This window comes from Electrophorus electricus, chromosome 11 (genome assembly GCF_013358815.1).
Source record: "Electrophorus electricus isolate fEleEle1 chromosome 11, fEleEle1.pri, whole genome shotgun sequence".
In the NCBI taxonomy this organism is placed as follows: domain Eukaryota; kingdom Metazoa; phylum Chordata; class Actinopteri; order Gymnotiformes; family Gymnotidae; genus Electrophorus; species Electrophorus electricus.
The window spans coordinates 24,829,589-24,848,670 of record NC_049545.1 but is presented as its reverse complement, the minus strand read 5'-3'; the positions used below and the strand labels follow the sequence as shown (position 1 = coordinate 24,848,670).

Here is a 19,082-nt window from a genome sequence, read left to right as displayed (position 1 = left end):
ATAAAACTACTGGCCCTGGAGTTTCACCGTGTGCACGGCTTCAAAGACTCACGCATTACGTCCTCCTGGGATCATGCGTTCTCATCTCCTCACGTGAGTGTTTGGATCATGGCCACGGCTGCCACACGGTTCTGTCTCGAGGCGGACTGGAAGGATAAAGGCCGTCGGCTCTGTGCCATTACTAGACACCTTTATTGGACGCATACTGTACTAGTGTGGAGGTCCCAAACGCCATCAGTCCAGAACCTTTATAATAAAACACGCCACCACTCACCTGGTGTGTCCTTCACATGAAGCCAAGGGCATGCTCAGACTAGTGTGAGCAAGCGCGTGTGTGTGTGTGTGTGTGTGTGTGAGAGAGAGAGAGAGAGAGAGCGAGAGAGAGAGAGAGAGCGAGAGAGAGAGAGAGAGAGAGCGAGAGAGAGAGAGAGAGAGAGAGAGAGAGAGAGAGAGAGAGAGAAGTTTTGTGTTTGCCATATTTTGTTGATTGGGTGAATCGTAAGCGTGTGAATAGCCCTTAGTGAATATATGAATGCATGTCCAGATAATCCAGTTAGGACTTCACATAACCTTAAGTGACACTCCACCCGTCAGCCTACGTGTCAGTGCACTCCATGTGGAAAAGACAGGACCGTTTTAGTAAGTTTTATAAACCAACATTTAATATCTTCCACACGTTCCTGTCACTTTTATAAATTCGTAAATTAGCGCGCACTCTGGAATACGATATTTTCTCCATACTTTTCCCTTTTTGCACGATTATTGCCTGTGTGTGATTGTAACCCGACATGTAAAAGGTGCTCAGGATCAACCACAATCTCGTGAAGCATTGCTTATGTTCTGTATTCTCCCTCATCTCCGCGCACTGCGTGCCAGCCGTGGCGCGGCTAATGGAATGTGAGAGATTTGGGTCATGGGAAAAACGCTCGAGCTCCTCCAACGCCCGCACGCCTCGACAAGCTTCACGGCCTGATCAGAGACCAGTTTACCGCCTTTCCCTTTCACGGTTCAGGGTCGGGGTTAACGATACGTACCTGACACTAGATCCTCCTCGAGCGCTGTCGTCTGCAGGGCTCGCGAGGTAGCCAGAATGCACCGTGCACGAGCATGTTCATGTGCGCGTGCCTAACAAGGCCACACTACATTCCAGAGCCATAACGTGCCTTCGCTTTGATCATGCGCGCGAAAAGCCGGTGAAGCACGTGCCAAGTGCGGCATATCCTCTAAACAAGCTCGAGGAACAAAGATGCAGCATCCCGTGATCATTCGGGCTCTCGTTCATATTTGATAAAGTAAATAAATAAGTAATAATAAAAATACATACATACGTTTTTGAATAATAAATGTATATATTTTTAAATGCGTTGGAAATGATTAACTGTAAGATTGCTCAAGCGGTAATTAAAGGTCTGAATTTTTAAAGACTCCCGTGCTGAGTGAACTCGTGGCACTCAATCAGTTTAAAGTAATAAGTAATAATGAGTAATAAAAAGTAATAAACAAAAACCTTTGAAAGTTTTTGCTCATCATGTCTTATTTGGGCGCAGACAGCTGCTCCTGTCAATCTAAGGATGACGCTGTCTTGTCCTGTCCTGCCTGCAGTAGCTGCTGAACTGAATCCTGCACGTGACAACGCGTCCTCTAACGCGTGAAGCTGGGCGTTAGGTGCACGTGATGGTGTCTTCATTACTGTGTAAGACAGAAACCTGAGCACAATCATGACTTCGGTGGAAAACCTTTTATAGACTGTAAGGCAAGGAACGTTGAATTAAACCTGTTACATTTTACCTCTGTTGAAGAGTGGTGAGTTAAATGTAGGGAGGTTTCCCTCTTCAGGCCGAATACTGGAATTGCATTACAAGTCAGATTTATGTTGTGTACAGACATTTCATCCACTAGATGGCAGCCTTGGATACCTCATGAAGTGAGTTTCATACACCCTTCATACTCAGTAGGTTGTGTCTAATATATTTATACAAAAGCATAAAACGTTGTAACCTGTACTGTACTCGTTGCCTTTCTTTGCTCCAGACAGAGTTATCATCCAGAACAATGCTGAACATTCCATCTTAGTTTCCTAAACCTCTGAGTTTTTTGACCTCTTCTGTATTTACACATAATAACACTCATAAGGTTCATGTTAGGACTCATGGTCCATGTATTTACACTTTCTTAAGGAGAGAAAACATTAATTAATTTGTGCATTGTTACACTAAAATAAACTTCATTTTAGAAAAAAAATCTTACCTACTGGGCCGCAACAGTCGCTCAGGCTACTTAACCTGCCGCAAAACTTTCTGTACTGAAGACTGAGTGGATGGTGTGTTGAAAGTACCTGAGATGTACAATAAGCTGTCCATACCCGAGCACTTGGAGACTGACAAGCAAAGATGAACAGCTCTGGCTGCCCATCTAAAGAGGTACACAAGACAAGTAGAAGCCAGGAGAATAAACAGGATGTTCTCCCACAAGACATCCAGAGTGTACACTCAGTGTTAGAGTAATGGCATGAGAACAGACCCACCAAAGATGAAGACTGAACAACACTGCAAAGACATATGAGAGAAGGAGGTATCACAGAACATCAACGTCCAGTGGTTAGAGACCCTGAGAGCTGACTACACAACCTCCCTGAAGAGGACCCAGTAACCAGCACAATAGCAGATATCCTAAAAGGGTGTCAGCTATGAAGAGCTGGACAGCTCCAGGCTCTGACATGGTCCACGTACTAATCCCAACCCTGTCATGGTCCACTCCTACTAACCTCAACCCTGACATGCTCCACACCTACTAACTCCAACCCTGACATGGTTCATGTCTATTGGCTGAAGTAGCTGGCTGCTCTCCATGAGCACCTGGCAGCATAAATGAACCAGCTGCTATTGGATGGAACCCACCCTGAATGTTTAACTGAGGGCCGAACAGTCCTGATCCTGAAGGACCCCAGAAAGGGGTAGTTCCATCTAACTCCTGGTTGATACAACTCCCCTGCCTGCACAACATGGAAGATCCGGTCAGACATCATTTTGGCTAAGATGAGTAGGCACATGGTTAAATACATGAAAGGCATTCACAAGGACACCAGAGGAGCCAAGCTCCAGCTACTGGTGGATCAAACAGTCACTGTAAGACCAGACAGAACAACCTGTGGACCGCTGGATCAACTGGATTGAGTCAAACGCTTGACGCTGTATAACATCAACAGGACTATTAGAGCCTTCATCAAGAACTCAGTGGGGCTGTGGAAGACGACCCTAGAGGTCAACCTCAGACGAACAGCAGGAGCTGCTATCAAGTGTGGGATTTACCAAGGAGATGCCCTGTCCTTGCTGATGTTCTGCACCGGCCTGAACCCCCTCAGTGAGATCATCACCAAGAGTGGCTACAGATACTGACTACAGAATGGAGCAGCCATCAGCCACCTCCTCTACATGGATGACATGAAGATGCATGAGACATCGACCCAATAATCCACCTCACCAGGATATACGGCAACGACATCGGAATGTCATTCAGACTGGATAAGTGTGGTAGGAGAGGGAAGGTAGCTAAAACAGAGGGGATCACACTACCAGGAGGTAACATAACAGATGTTGAGGGCAACTACATGTACCTTGGAATCCCACCGGAAAATTGGACTTGTGAAGAGGCCACAAGGAAAACAGCTACAGTCAAATACCTACAAAGCGTGAGACACGTCCTGAGAAGTCAAATCTGGGCTATCAACACCTATCAACACCTCCACTCTACCAGTCATCAGATATATCAACACTTACACAGTACCAGTCATCAGATATATCAACACCTAGACACTACCAGTCATACCAGTCATCAGATATATCAACACCTACACACTACCAATCATGAGATATATCAACACCTACACTCTACCAGTCATCAGATATATCAACACCTACACTCTACCAGTCATCAGATATATCAACACCTACACACTACCAATCATGAGATATATCAACACCTACACTCTACCAGTCATCAGATATATCAACACCTACACACCAGTCATACCAGTCATCAAATATATCAACACCTACACTCTACCAGTCATACCAGTCAACAGATATATCAACACCTACACACTACCAGTCATCAGATATATCAACACCTACACACCAGTCATCAGATATATCAACACCTACACTCTACCAGTCAACAGATATATAAACATCTGCACACTACCAGTCATCAGATACATCAACACCTACACACTACCAGTCATCAGATATATCAACACCTACTCTCTACCAGTCAACAGATATATCAACACCTATTCTCTACCAGTCATCAGATATATCAACACCTACACTCTACCAGTCAACAGATATATCAACACCTACTCTCTACCAGTCATCAGATATATCAACACCTACACACCAGTCATCAGATATATCAACACCTACACAGTACCAGTCATCAGATATATCAACAACTCCACACTACCAGTAATCAGATATATCAACACCTACTCTCTACCAGTCATCAGATATATCAACACCTACATTCTACCAGTCATCAGATATATCAACAACTCCACACTACCAGTCATCAGATATATCAACACCTACACACCAGTCATACCAGTCATCAGATATATATCAACACCTACATTTTACCAGTTATCAGATATATCAGCACCTACACACTATCAGTCATCAGATATATCAACACCTACTCTCTAACAGTCATCAGATATATCAACACCTACACTCTACGAGTCATCAGATATATCAACACCTACACACCAGTCATACCAGTCATCAAATATATCAACACTTACACTCTAGCAGTCATCAGATATATCAACACCTACACACCAGTCATACCAGTAATCAGATATATCAGCACCTACACTACCAGTCATCAGATATATCAACACTTACACAGTACCAGTCATCAGATATATCAACACCTAGACACTACCAGTCATACCAGTCATCAGATATATCAACACCTACACACTACCCGTCAACAGATATATCACCTACTAGGGAGGAATAGTTAGTGTCAGAGTCACTATCCAGGATATGAAACATCTTAGATCCAGGAGTACACCAGGATGATGGCCCTAAATGATGAAGTGTCTACTGAGAACCTCAGGCAGCAGAAACCCGAGCAGGATGGGAATGAGGAGGAATAGGAACCATGATGGAAGGAAAATCTCCTGCACGGCATGTACCACCAGCAGATAGTGGAAGTAGCTGATATGGAGAATTCCTAGCGATGGCTGGAAAAGGCTGGATTGACAGACAACACAGAGGCACTAATCACAGCAGCACAGGAAGAAGCTCTGAATACAAAACCAATAGAGGCTGGATCTACCACACCAGGCAGGACCCCAGACGCAGGCTGTGCAGAGACGCCCCTGAGACAATCCAGCACATAACAGCAGGATGCAAGATAGTAGCAGGCAGAGTGCACATGGAACGCCATAACCAAGTGTCTGGGATAGTGTACAGGAACATCTGTGCTGAGTACAAGATGGAAGTTCCAAGGTCAAAGTAGGATACACCTACAAAGTTTGTGGAAAATGACCGTGCTAAGATCCTGTGGGACTTCCAGATACAGACAGACAAAATTGTAATGGATAACCAACCAAACATAGTCACAGAGTAATGATGGACAAACAGAAGAATGGAAATCAATGACAGATGTGGCAATCCTGAGTGATAACAACACGAGGAACACGAAAAGTGTGGAACGTGAAGACAACAGTAGTTCCAGTAGTAATCGGAGCACTAGGGAATTGGAGCACAAACTGGAAGAATGGCTCCAACAGATCCCAGGAACAACATCATATATATATATATATATATATATATATATATATATATATATATATATATATATATATATATATATATATATATATTTATATATATATATATATATATATATATATATATATATATATATATATATTTATATATTTATATATATACATATATACGTGTGTATGTGTGCGTGCGTGAGTGCGCGTGCGTGCGTGCGTGTGTGCGCGTGCGTGCGTGTGCATGTGTGTGTGTGTTTGTATGTTTGTATGTGTGTTTGTGTGTGTGTGTGCGTGCGTGTGTGCGTGTGTGTGTATATGTGTGTGTGTGTGTGTGTGAGCATGTGCATGTGCGTGTGCGTGCGCGAGTGTGTGTGTGTGTGCGTGTGTGTCAGTGTGTGTGCGTGTGCGTGTGTGTACGTGCGTGTGCGTGTGTGTACGTGCGTGCGTGCGTGTTTGTGTGTGTGTTTGTTTGCGTTTGTTTGTGTGTGTGTGTTCGTGCGTGTGTGTGTTTGTTTGTGTGTGTGCGTGCGTGTGCGTGTGTACGAGTGTGTGTGTGTGTGTGTGTGTGTGTGTGTGTGTGTGTGTGTGTGGACAGATAGATAGATGGCTAGGCTGAACATTTGAAGCGGTCTCTGTTAGTAAGTCTTTGTCTCTGCAGCAGAAGGGAGTTTGAGCATAAAGGCTGCTCTCTCTGCACGCCTTCCTTTTGGGAGGGTGGGATTCTGTGCTTGGCCAGCCTGGTTGGCTGTTGATATCGTCTACAGGATTTCCCTTTTGCTTGGACTGTTCCTTTTCTCTCCTACTGTGCAAAGACCCATTCTGATGAATAAAAACACTGCCAAACATCAGTATGTGAACCAACAGCTCAAGCAGTCTGTGTTTTTTCACTGAAAGAACAATGAGGCGTTATGTGCTGTAATGGCATTGACACACACAACACTTTCAGTGCCTTTTTTAACATTGCCTCAGTGCAGACCATCTTCACAACACTGGGAAATAACAGAAGAACAGTGGATGGACATGGCATTAAAATACGTACCGAGCGCCAGATTGTCTGTACAATAATCAATAACTCAGAATTGATAAAGTAACCCTGAGACTAATATTTGACTGGCCACTTGTATTTCAGACAGATATGTGGATAACATAACAGTCCTTTACGATCAATGCATAGCGTTTAATCTCCCCCGTGTTTCACTCTCTAGGAATGCAGAGATCTTCTGTACGGAGTGGAGTGGGTCTCAGCCTCTGCTTGTGCAGATATACAGCTTCAGGGTCACAAGATGACTCATCTCAGGATAACAGTCAGTTCAGTTCATTCTACCTCAGTCCTGTGTTTAAACATTCGGAAAAATAATCTCAAATCAACATGTAGCACCCTGTAATTTATGTGGGCTGCTTGAGTTTTGGGCTCACGCATTAAACCAGCACTCTTTAAATCATTAAAATGTCTTGGATAACTGCGTGTGTGGGCTCACAGTGAAAACTGCGAACAAGCGAAACCTGGACAAGCTAATAAGATAAAAATAACCCTCCCGAATGATTAGTTGTCATTTGCTAGGCTGTTTAACCCAGTTCAGATTGCACGCTTATTGAGTTTGTTTGTTTTCATGTTTTATCAGAGTCAGTGTAGGCGTCCAATTGTATTGCTTCATACTGCCTTATTCATTATGCTGTCATGGTTTTATGTTCTGTGTATAAGATCTGAATTTTAAGACAGCCCCTATATTCTATGGTGCATAGAGCCAACCCCCCCCCCCCCATAATCCAGCCCTGGATATGATTAAAAATCTGCAGTGTTGATATAAACTAATAATTACATTATATATACAATGTATATTTTTCAAGTTGAATAAATACTGAATTTGATTATAAAATACATTCTTCATTAATTTTCCAAGCACATATGTGGGCGATCGTGCAGCATTGTGGGAGGAACAAGCTTTTCTTTAGGACCCAGAGGATCGGATGTCTCCGGTCCTCGTGCAGGGCTGGTTCAGGCGACAGCCTCCCTCCTGTGCCGCGCGACGCTGGACGGCTCTGCAAAGGAGCGCTGAGTTATCAGAGGAGCGCGCTCCTGCAGCGTGCGCGCGGATGTGCCTTTAGCTGCCGGCGTGGAGGTTTGGCGTTGCGCGTGGGTTAGATGCCTGCTTTTCCACGCGCTCCTGGTCTCTGCGAGCTTTCATCCTACGGATAATCATAGCGCGATTGTCTCGCTTTGCTCGGACCTCTCCGCCTCCACTGAGCTGTTCTAGGGATTATTTGGGAATGATTTGGGAATTACGAATAAAGTTCTTTTTTCCCGGAACCTTCTGATCGTTGGTATAAAACTTGGCATCCGGTCTGTTGTTTGACATAAAGCTTTTCCATAAACATTTGTTTTTTGAGCCGTAAAGCGGAACGTGCGGACTCTCACCATGTCCGCGAGTAGAAGCATCGAGTGGGAGCATTTCGAGGAGCGCGAGAGGACGCACCGCTCGTCGCGGGGCAGTGCGGGCTCTCAGTCGGGGTCTCGCGGCAACGGCGTCGTTCCCAGTCCGGCTCACAGCGCGCACTGTAGCTTCTACCGCACGCGCACGCTGCAGTCGCTGACCTCGGAGAGGAAGGCGAAGAAAGTTCGTTTCTACCGGAATGGGGACAAATATTTCAAGGGCTTGGTGTACGCGGTCTCGCGCGACCGCTTCAGGGCTTTGGACGCGCTGCTTAGGGAACTCACGCGCTCGCTGTCAGACAACGTCAGTCTCCCGCAGGGCGTGCGCTACATCTACACGGTGGACGGTGCGAGGAAGATTACCAGTCTGGATGACCTACTGGACGGTGAGGAGCTTTTACGGTGTCCTATGAGTAATATTATAACATCACACATTATGGTGCATCTTATGATTCGGTTTATTTCACAAAGTAAAATGATTCCTTGAATAATTCAATTGCATTCACTATTAGTACTTTTAGTTGGGATGGACGTGTAGTCCCTGGCCTGCAGGGACTTCAGTAATGCGTATCTGTCTGTGTCATTGATCCACACCAGAGAGCAGACGTAAGTATCGGAGTTTGTTGTCCAGCGGACCTTTTCTCAGGGATCACACACTCATCCATAGAACACTCCAATAGCACTTCCCACATTTTGCTGTTTTCCATAATTGATATATGCCATTTAAAAAAAATCGATATGTAACATTTTCTCATAATCGATGTGGCTGTGTTCAGTGATCAGTTTAAGAAGTGCAAAACAGTTGATGAAAAGCCATGACGAAGTGATTACCGATCCACAGGTAGAAGGATTAACGTTACTCTAAAAGACCTTGACCTGTGTGTACTGTGTGCATGTGCTGTTACATGTGCATTCTCTATTCCTGATTGGATTTTAGCCTATTGCAGATTTCACCCCTGTAGTTTTTCATCGCCTTTGCATAATCGTGTCATAATTCTTGTTTAGACTTTTATTTGTTAATCTATTAACCAGTTACTGACAGATCAATATATGGGGTCAGACACAACATGTATGATTGTGTTTGTTCCATGTTGAAACACGAAGTTTATATTTATAATCAACCTTTTTGAAACTAACCTTTAATATTAAATCAAAAACCTTACCCAAATGAGTCACTGAGCACGATGAGCCTAAGGCAGCTTACCTGTGTTTGTTAACATGGGTGTAAATATATTTAGCAGGTATGGAGTGATGTGTGAAGTACAAATAACGTGCCAATGCCTGCAAACACCTGAACATCTTCATGTTGCTAAATTAGTTGGGGGGGATTGTGACCTGTAGTGGGGGGGGGGTCCACTTGACTGCTGTTACATGACTGAGAGCATCACTGAAAAGTGCTCCACATAGCAGGACTGTTCAGACTCGACCTGAACAGCAGGCTAGAGTCACCTTTGTGCAGGGGGTGGGGGTACAGTACACACACACACACACACACACACACACACACACACACACACACACGCAGCCACAACCACACATGCAAGCACACACATACACACACACAGCCACAACCACACACACGTGTGCCGACACCCACATCTACACACACAGCCACAACCACACACGCACCCCCACACACAAACACATGGTTGTAAAATCTAGCTTTTAAATAACACATTTATAAATTACATACTATAATACATAGTGTTTATATGTTTTAGTCTATAATTTCACTTCTTTATTCCATTAATTATATCTCACTCAGATTTACATGATCATCATTAACTCTGTTTGCCAGAGGCCTTCATCCATGTTACATTTTTGACAGAAATTGCAAGTCTATAGCTGTGAGTTTACATGTATCATAGTCAGAGTCCCAGTTAAAGATGAATAAATCCCAGAGACTCAGCTGGACACCAGAGGACCCCTGACTGATAAAGGGTGGGCTGGGGTCACTAGGCTGGGTCACAGTTTAACACCGCAGTCCCTCGTAAAGACTGCCTTCCTGCCCCAGGGCGACCACTCCCAGTTCTGCCCTCAGCCATTGCAGACTGATTGTATGTGACTGTTCTCGTCAGTAATAGTGTCCCCATCTGGAAGTTGTCTGCTAAATTGGCCTTGTGTTAATTCATCTGTTTAATAAAGCCTGATGCCTTGGGATTTTGTTCCCTTTTCATGTGGAAATTAAGTTGAAATTGAGATTTAATGTGTGTTGACCCGGGGCGTCGTTAGGCCTGCTTTAGAGGGGCTATGCCCCTCCCGAGTAAGTGTGCATTATTAGTTTACATCCTCAATAGTTCTCATTTATTCTGTCTTATTAAACCGTACCATGCTGTCTCCAAATTTACAATATACTGAGATAAAGGGGCACTAGGACCTGGTAGAGCTACTACTGCCATACAACAGCAATGAAACCTGAACCGCAATTTGAGTCTGAAATATTTAATGTTTGGGTGATCTGTGGCACCATTACCGATCACTCTGCACGGCTTTGAAAAAATCTCAACCCATTCCCTCGCAGTGTGTGAGGGAATGTCTGTTGGAGAAAGTCATGAAGACTGTATGACTTCAGCATAAGAGTAAAGAAGATCCATAACCTGAGTGTCTGTTGTAGATGTCGGAGGAACCATGATGATTGATGCACAAATGCTGATATAACATTAATGCAAAACCGCTTTTAGTTTGCTTTTTAAGTAAACAGTGCAGCATTTAGGGCAGGTGTTAATGGATGTTTCTTTTTCATTTCTGCAACTTTCCTGGGGGTCTTTGACCCTCAATCATATATTTCTGATGACGCCCCTGGTGTTGACCTCAGAAGTCTTTAAAGAATATTTATAGTATAGTGGTATACTGTGAGCATGTCATGAACATGTCACATAAATGTGAGGAGTTTTGGTATAAAGCTGTGAAGCCATTTTTCATAAAAGGTTTTTAAAGTATTATGCACTTGTATTATTATGGCTAATTAAGCATCATACTAGACATGTTTGCATTAATGTGCTATTTGTATAACTTGGACGCACAGAACACTCAAGTGCACCATTTTCAGGAAGTCTGACATAGAATCTGGGGCAATGGCGTCGCAGTGGTGAAGTTACTGCATTAGTAATCGGTTGCCAGTTCAAATCCCACAACTGTCAAGTTTCCAATGTCGGGTCCCTGAGCAAGGCCCTTAACCCTCAATTATTCAAGTTGTGTTCAGTCTTAATTGTAAGTTGCTTTGGAAAAAACTGTAAGATAAATGTAAATCTGTTCATTTTCAGGAAGTCTGATTTAGCATCTGTTTAGGCTTTCTTTGTTGTGCGAGGTCTTGGAGTGAGACAGTGAGACAGCAGGACTGTGACTGAAGCTGGGCTAGACTGCAGTGGTGTCAGTGGGGTCTGAGACCACAGATCCATATAAGAGCTTTTACTAGTCTCTCTTACACTATAGTGGCAGACACCAGTATTTTCACATAAAGTATACAAGTTTGCAAGAAGAAAAGCCATGCATGTTTCCCTTAAATGTTTAATCCCAGTATTAGGACCCTGTCTGGACTGTGTGGCCGTATCTACAGTGGTAATAATGGGATACAAACCAGACAAACAGGTTGATGACAAAAGTCAAGTGTATTTACAAGTTTTGTTGTTCAGATACAAAAATGTACCAGAAACTCGGCAATAGCACAGGAGTGGCCCAGACCAACACAACACACAAAACCACACTAGAAACAAAAAGACAAAAGAATAAACTAACCAAAAGAAACATACAATGACTACACTGACTTTACTGATACAAACAGAGACAAACCCACACCCAAACAAAATGGCAGCCTCTCCCTAGCACCAGTGAGTAACTACTATATACAAGATAACAGACATTTACTAACCAGCAACCAAACAACAGGACAAAGTGAACGTGAAGTCAAGGGGAGAAGGAGAAAGTCATACACACAGTCACAATATGAAAAAATGCAGACACAAGTCAAAGCACAACAGCAATCTCCACTTCTTCTCTTCCTCTTCCTACTGATCAGGATAGGGACGCTGGCGAGTCAAAACCTGGAACATGGGAGACAGACAGGTGGACAAACAGCAGTTTGTCCGTATTTATGTGTCAGTAACGATCGGTCATCTTCTCTGTGCTTTCCAACACAAACCCAGACACAGCACTGCTAACTGCCAGCTCAGGCTATTGTTACCCCTCTCAGCGGTTTTACCTGCCCCAGGGAGTTTATGGCTATCTTAGCTTTCAAGGACACCAGGCACAAACTGCCCTGCCTGCTGTAATGCAGCATCCTCAGGCCCTGTGACTGATCACATGACTGCAGGCAGCTTGGCATTTCCGGAGACAAAGTTTACAGCTCAGTCTCTCTCTCTCCGAAGCATTGTTTTGAAAGGATGATCGTTTGTAGTCACGTGATCATGTCTAGGGTCCAGGTCATGGTGAGGGAGTAGGGTTAGGATATTCTCCCACTTGGAGTGAGGTTGTTTTTGGGTTAGCGGTTGTTCTTCTGGACTACACAGCTGGTCGCCATGACTCTGCTGTCCTTCATGTGATCTGTTTCAGACCTGCTGCGTCTGCACCCTCGTGCCAAACACTCAAACGCTGACATACCCAGAAGCTCAGGACTCTTCCTGTAAAAGTCCCAAAGACTTCTGCTTACACAGGGTGGTTACTACAGTACGTAGCCTAGGCCAAAGAGAGGTGTCAGAAAGTTGAGGAAAAGTGTTTAAAGGGGAAATTCTTATCCACTCATTCATCTGTTTTGTGGTTTCCACTTACCAGCAGAGCCTCTGAGTGTTGACTAACGTATGTTGTGGGAACTGTTATGTGGGAATGCTGACGAGAATACTTGGGACCTCGTCCAATAGCACGAGCTTGCGACAGGGGAGTGTGTTTCCTTACAGGTGACCTCAGCGTGCTGAGGGTCTCACCGACCCCGTGATCCCGCACGAGGGACTCCCTTCACAAACATACCATCAAAGTTATGTGTTAGGACGTTGTGGTAAGCAGGAAGTGTGCGTTACCGAGATAAATGTCTTAATAAAATTTACACTGATCAGTGTTCCGTAGTATTATACTGAGATCCTTGTTGCATTCTCAGGCCCATTTCACTGAAAATGGAAAGTTTATTTCTACTACAAAGGAGGACTTGGCTTAGACTTAAACAAAGAACAGAGACTCAAAGAATACAATGAAAATTTCTGCCAAAACAGGTGGTGTTGAGCCGTTGTGTTGAACCCTGACAGAACGCATCATCCACCCTCGTCTTTACCCTGTTCCTCTGCTAGGAGAGAGCTACGTGTGCGCCTCCAACGAACCCTTCCGTAAGGTGGACTACATGAAGAACGTGAACCCCAACTGGTCGGTGAATGTAAAGGCGGGCACGTCGCGCTCGCTGTCCTCGCTGCCCACGCTTAAGAGCGAGCTTCGGGAGAGAGAAAGCAAAGACTTCATCAAGCCCAAGCTGGTGACCGTCATCCGCAGCGGCGTGAAACCCCGCAAGGCTGTCCGCGTCCTGCTCAACAAGAAGACGGCGCACTCGTTCGAGCAGGTGCTGACGGACATCACTGATGCCATCAAGCTGGACACGGGTGCAGTCAAGAGGCTGTACACTCTGGAAGGCAAGCAGGTAGGAACGCGTCCTCGCTCACCCAACGTTTATAGCCGTTAAAACACTGGAAAGAAAAACATCAGCGCTTCATACGGTACGGAAGAAACGGAGCAGAGGGAGCATGTATCCTGGTTTGTGTAAACATAAAGACAGACGACTTCAGATGGGGTTAAAGAGACTCTCAGAGATTAATAAAACCTAATGAGCGGTATAACTGCTTTCATGTTGCTTTGAGGAAAACATTTTGAAATATCGATCTGGAAAACAAATGTATTAAATAGAGTAAACAGTCACTCATTTCCTCCCTCTGAATGTCTTTGTTTGATGTTGCCTAAACGTTTCATGAAAGGGGTGTGATGTGCTGTGATGTCCTCAGATGCTCCTTAGACCGCTCACTCACACACACGAGAGCTCCCATTACACTTCCACATGGGAGCCATACATTACCAGACATGTTATGGCCATATTTACATATAGATAGTTCAGCCTTACGCATCAGTAGCTGGTAACGACCACCTGCACCCCTGACGTCCTTCACCAGCTGAGATCTTAGGAATATTATCTCCAGACGTGGTGGAAGTCAAGAGTAAGAACAGAGGTCAGCGGGTTTATTGGCTGTCTGCTCCTGGGTTACGTTGTGGTCAGAGAAGGCTGAGTAATCTTGAAGGTTTTTGTTGCTATTTCAGGGCATGGCCGGTGTAGAGAGTGCTGGGCACGCGCTGGAATGGGCGCAGGCGAGCTCAGCGTCACTCACAGAAGTGACAGAACTGAAGGGAGCCAAGCCTGAAGGCCTTTCTGTCTTTCTGGCTCGCTCTGTCCACTTCAGCCCTTCTCCCTCTTAAATATAACTTGGTTGATCATTTCCTACAAGTGCGATGCTTAGTCAACTACGAACTAAAATGCAGATAAGATCAAACTTTGTGCACACGGTGGAGTATTGTAAGCAATGAACTTAACTGACTCAAACATTATGGAAGAAGCCATTATTTATAATAAATTAGCAGGTTCATGAATAGGTTGTCCCTGCTCTCCCATAAATATAATTGTGAAAGGTACAAAAGATCGCAGGAACCATATTCTTAACCACAGAACCTCTATGGTTCCTGTGTTCTATGGTTCCTGTGTTTTATGGTTAACTTTATGGTTCCTGTGTTCTATGGTTAACTCTATGGTTCCTGTGTTCTATGGTTCCTGTGTTTTATGGTTAACTTTATGGTTCCTGTGTTCTATGGTTCCTGTGTTCTATGGTTAACTCTATGGTTCCTGTGTTCTATGGTTAACTCTATGGTTCCTGTGTTCTATGGTTAACTTTATGGTTCCTGTGTTCTATGGTTAACTTTATGGTTCCTGTGTTTTATGGTTCCTGTGTTCTATGGTTAACTCTATGGTTCCTGTGTTCTATGGTTAACTCTATGGTTCCTGTGTTCTATGGTTACATCTCATTTTCAAAGTACCTAAAATCGTCAGCTGAGGTCTGCAGTCTGGAGTGATTTCCTGCTGAGTCAGCCAGCTGTCAGTCACATGTTGGGGTGGGCGCATTTAAGCACTATTCATTTAGTAATGAGATGTGCACAGTCCATATGCTCGATGAGACTTGTGTCGTACATGAAGATAAGAGAGACATTGAGAGAAACAGCAAGTTGTGTACGAAGTACACAGGATGGGCTGTGACTGGCGCTCCTTGATGATGTCAGCAGAGATTAGCGTCAGTGGTGTCTGTGCTGAGAGCTGCAGGATGTCAGTCTGTCTTTGTCTCTCCAGAACAGCAGAACCCTTGCACACACACACATGCTCGCACGATAACACCTACACATTAAAACTCCATTAGTGTCTCACGGCCGCAACCGTGAGATCTGTCCCCAACAGTGAGCGAGCTTGAGGCTTCGATTCAGCCCCAGACGATCTGCACATGACCACAAGGGAGCAGGGGTGAAGAAGCTCAGACAGGCCAGTGAGAAACAAGAGAGAATTTTGAGCGTTTTGAATACATTACAAAGGAAGTGAGGTATATCAGGAACACAAATAAAGAGATGGGAGTATATGAAGGCACGGACAAACATTTCTGTGTTTGGATAAGCATGGGCTGAAATCATGAAAGGCTACACTGGAAAAAAACCAAACCATTTTTTAGCCAGTGCCCTAATGTGAGATTCAAAGAGAAAGCTGGTCTGAAGATAACATGAGAACTTGTGAAGTACATTGTGACCTACCCATGCAGCTTTAACAGATACCGCTTCTAGATTAAATTTTAAAGCCGCAGAATTAAATTACAGTGAATATAAAGTAAATAAGTAGTATTTACTGGGGTTATGTTTCAGAAAGAGAGAATGTATCTTTTCTTTAATATCCTGAAATGCAGGATATTAGGGATGGGTGACGATGCTGGTGCTTTAGGAACTAAAAATATGAATATAATTATCATAATGAAAACGAAGACCAAGAGGAAATGTAATTAATAAAAATCAAGGGCCCAAGACTGCTCCCTGAGGGACGCCTTCAAGATAGTGTTAGTTTATGTTTCCTAAGGGCAACAAACTGAGATCTATTACATAATATAAGAGATAAAGTAAATAAGAGCAATGGCAGAAATATCAAGAGCAGACAGATGGGATACGCTGGAACTAAGAAAATTCACTGGGACCAACTGCCAGGTTGAACTACAGGTGGAATGATTGTGGTGATGTTGGTGACAACGAGTGGCACAATTTAATGCTGCAGGCAGTTTTTCTCTTCTGATTGTTATTAATACTGAGATATTGATGGTGGAAAAAAAGACATTTGAAGTGTACTTCTGAAAGTAGCTGAAACAAACAGAATATTAAAGAAACTGTTCTCTGGGTAGAGGGTAGAGTATAAAACCGAGTATGTTGTGGAACATTAGCAGGCGCTGGCGGCTTTGTGATTTTGAGCCCACACAACAATTATGAAAGGAACGCTGATGACTCTGCAAGTCTCAGACACAAATCCCAAAACAGGAAAGCCCTTGGAATTCGCACAAGTGACAAATTGGAATGCAGCACCGAAGCGTAAAACAGGCATGCTAAGGAATCTCACTGCTTGCAGTATGATCCATTGGGTTATTAGAGAAGTAGCCTTCCCCAGTAAGGGAAGATGTTGTTCTTGGAATCTCTGAACTTTCCAATGAGCTGAGTAATGTTTCATCTCAATTAGTCATCCTGTTCTAATTTCATAACTGTAATGTATTTCATAACCATAAGAACCTGCACTCTTGCTAAACACAACTAGGGTGCCAAATGAAAAAGCTTGTTACTCATTTTTTAGCTTTAACAATAATCGAACATTTTACTTGTTTTCCATACATTTACATCTCATTTACATCTCATTTTCCATACATTTACATACATTTACATACATTTGCATGGCTTCCATTCATTTAGAAATATAAAACAGTTAGTAGTCACTGTACCTTAACCTGCATATTGTGCAACTGTAGCCCTAGCCAATATTGAGTGACCAGCGTGTGAAAGTCTACCAGGGGCAAGTGGTAGCAAGACACGGCTGTAAAATGGTGAATTTGTTCAGTCAGTCTGCAGATGAAGAATGAGTTGCAGGGGTTAGAGCTGCTCCACAGGTCTCTGACCACCACCAGGAGCTGTAGTAGCTTACACAGTTTTGGTACATTTTCATTCTGAATGCACGCTAAAAAGTTCAGACGTAACATTAATAGCTTGCCACCAAGATGTAATATACTGCCAAGCTCTTTAAGGACGCATATGAACCACTGCTATGGAAGGGCTTTCTAATAACGTCTGTTAGCGAACTCACTTCTTGTACAGAAATGGGCCACTGGAGCCAGTGATATATAAGAGAACTCAAATTAGCTAGAAAGTTACTTAGCTAGAAGGCTAAGGTAAAGGGCGTTAACGTCAGCCTTCAAGGCTTTGTGTGATAGCTTGGTAGCTATATTTTAACCTTGCACCATGTGTACAGAATGGAAACCTACCAAAACTGAGGATGTAGGATGTAGCTTCCATCCGTGGTGTGGAAACCTGAAGTGTGGTGTTAATATCATGGAATTTCTGGGAATTAATCACATTTGAGTGAAATAGACTTCTTATTTAAAAAACCCTTTTGTGCAAACTTCTGTGCACAAGAAGGACTGAGTCTCGCTCACAGAGTAGCAGAGAGGAGAGGAGACCAGAGCAGACTCACTCACTCACTTTAGATCTCTCTCTCACCCTCTGCGATTACTCTACTCCTATCAGCATGCGTCGGGACTAGTTTCAACGCACCATGTTTGTTAAGTACTGCTCCTACACAGATCTGCTTTTTTTAGTTCTAGTAACTTTCCTCTTGGGGCTGGGAGTTATCAATACTCTTTAGAGTCATTCTATAGAAAAATAAAGTCTTAACTACTAAAATATAAATGCATAATACTGAATAAAACAATTCCCATCACACTTCCTCCCATTTGTCATTGAATATTAGTGTTTTTCTGTATAAATGTTTGGAAATTCAGCTAAATGTCCAAATTGTCCACTGATAATGAGTAAGACACTTTTTCTACTTTGGCAGCCTTTCCATGTATGTTTTCTGTTGTATATCAGTGTAAAATTCCCATTAAGTCTAAAGAGAGAGCATTTAATCTGGTTGTTTGCCAGTACATTAGCATCCTTGTCTGCCTAATACCCAACAGACTCCAGATATCTAATTAAAGCTTAAATAATGTGGATAATAAACAGACTTTATGATTCTAGGAGCAGCTTGGCTGTGCTTTATTACCTACCACTTTATTCTGCATTGAACTTTGATATAGACATTTCCACCAATACCATTTACCTTGCTCATGATTAGACACTCAGTACCATAGACTGTACAGCATCATTTATGATTCAGAAAATGGACTATTTTTAAGTATAAATTTTCTTTATTTATGAGTGGAAACATTTCAAGGGTCCTTCTTAAAGGCCCTCGATAGCTATAGTATAATTATCATTATTGTGTACTGTTATCTCCAACAATGCTGTCATTGGTCCATTTTGTAAGTGTGTCATTAAATAATTTGTCTGTCTTGAACTTGCCAGTAGCCTGATAGGTTTGTGAATACACCTGTGGTTTTGACACTGCATAGCCACTACTTAGAGTTCCAGTCAGATGGTGCTGGGTGGTGATTGGTAATTAGTTGGTGTTGGGTGATTAGTTGATCCTGGGTAGTGATTGGTTAAATTGATTCTGTATAATGATTGGTTAAGTTGGTGCTGTGTGATGATTGGTTTGTGCTGGGTGGTGATTGGTTAAGTTGG

General features: G+C 43.4%; 1 protein-coding gene across 7 annotated transcripts in view; it reads left to right on the top strand.

Annotated features, from left to right (window-relative positions):
• Positions 1-7,831: 7,831 nt before the first annotated feature.
• Positions 7,832-19,082, top strand: part of dclk2a (doublecortin-like kinase 2a) — a 40,038-nt gene continuing 28,787 nt past the window's right edge. For 6 of the 7 annotated variants that reach the window (XR_003411998.2, XR_003411997.2, XM_027029261.2 and 3 more), the window contains exons 1-2: positions 7,832-8,608; positions 13,496-13,836. Coding sequence is in view for 5 of the 7 variants with exons in the window: in XM_027029261.2 (XP_026885062.1) it covers positions 8,209-8,608; positions 13,496-13,836 (741 nt within the window). In the remaining 2 variants the exon portion in view is untranslated. Of the gene's footprint in view, positions 8,609-8,742; positions 8,829-13,495; positions 13,837-19,082 lie in introns of those variants that run through there. The other variant, XM_027029265.2, reaches the window with a different exon arrangement.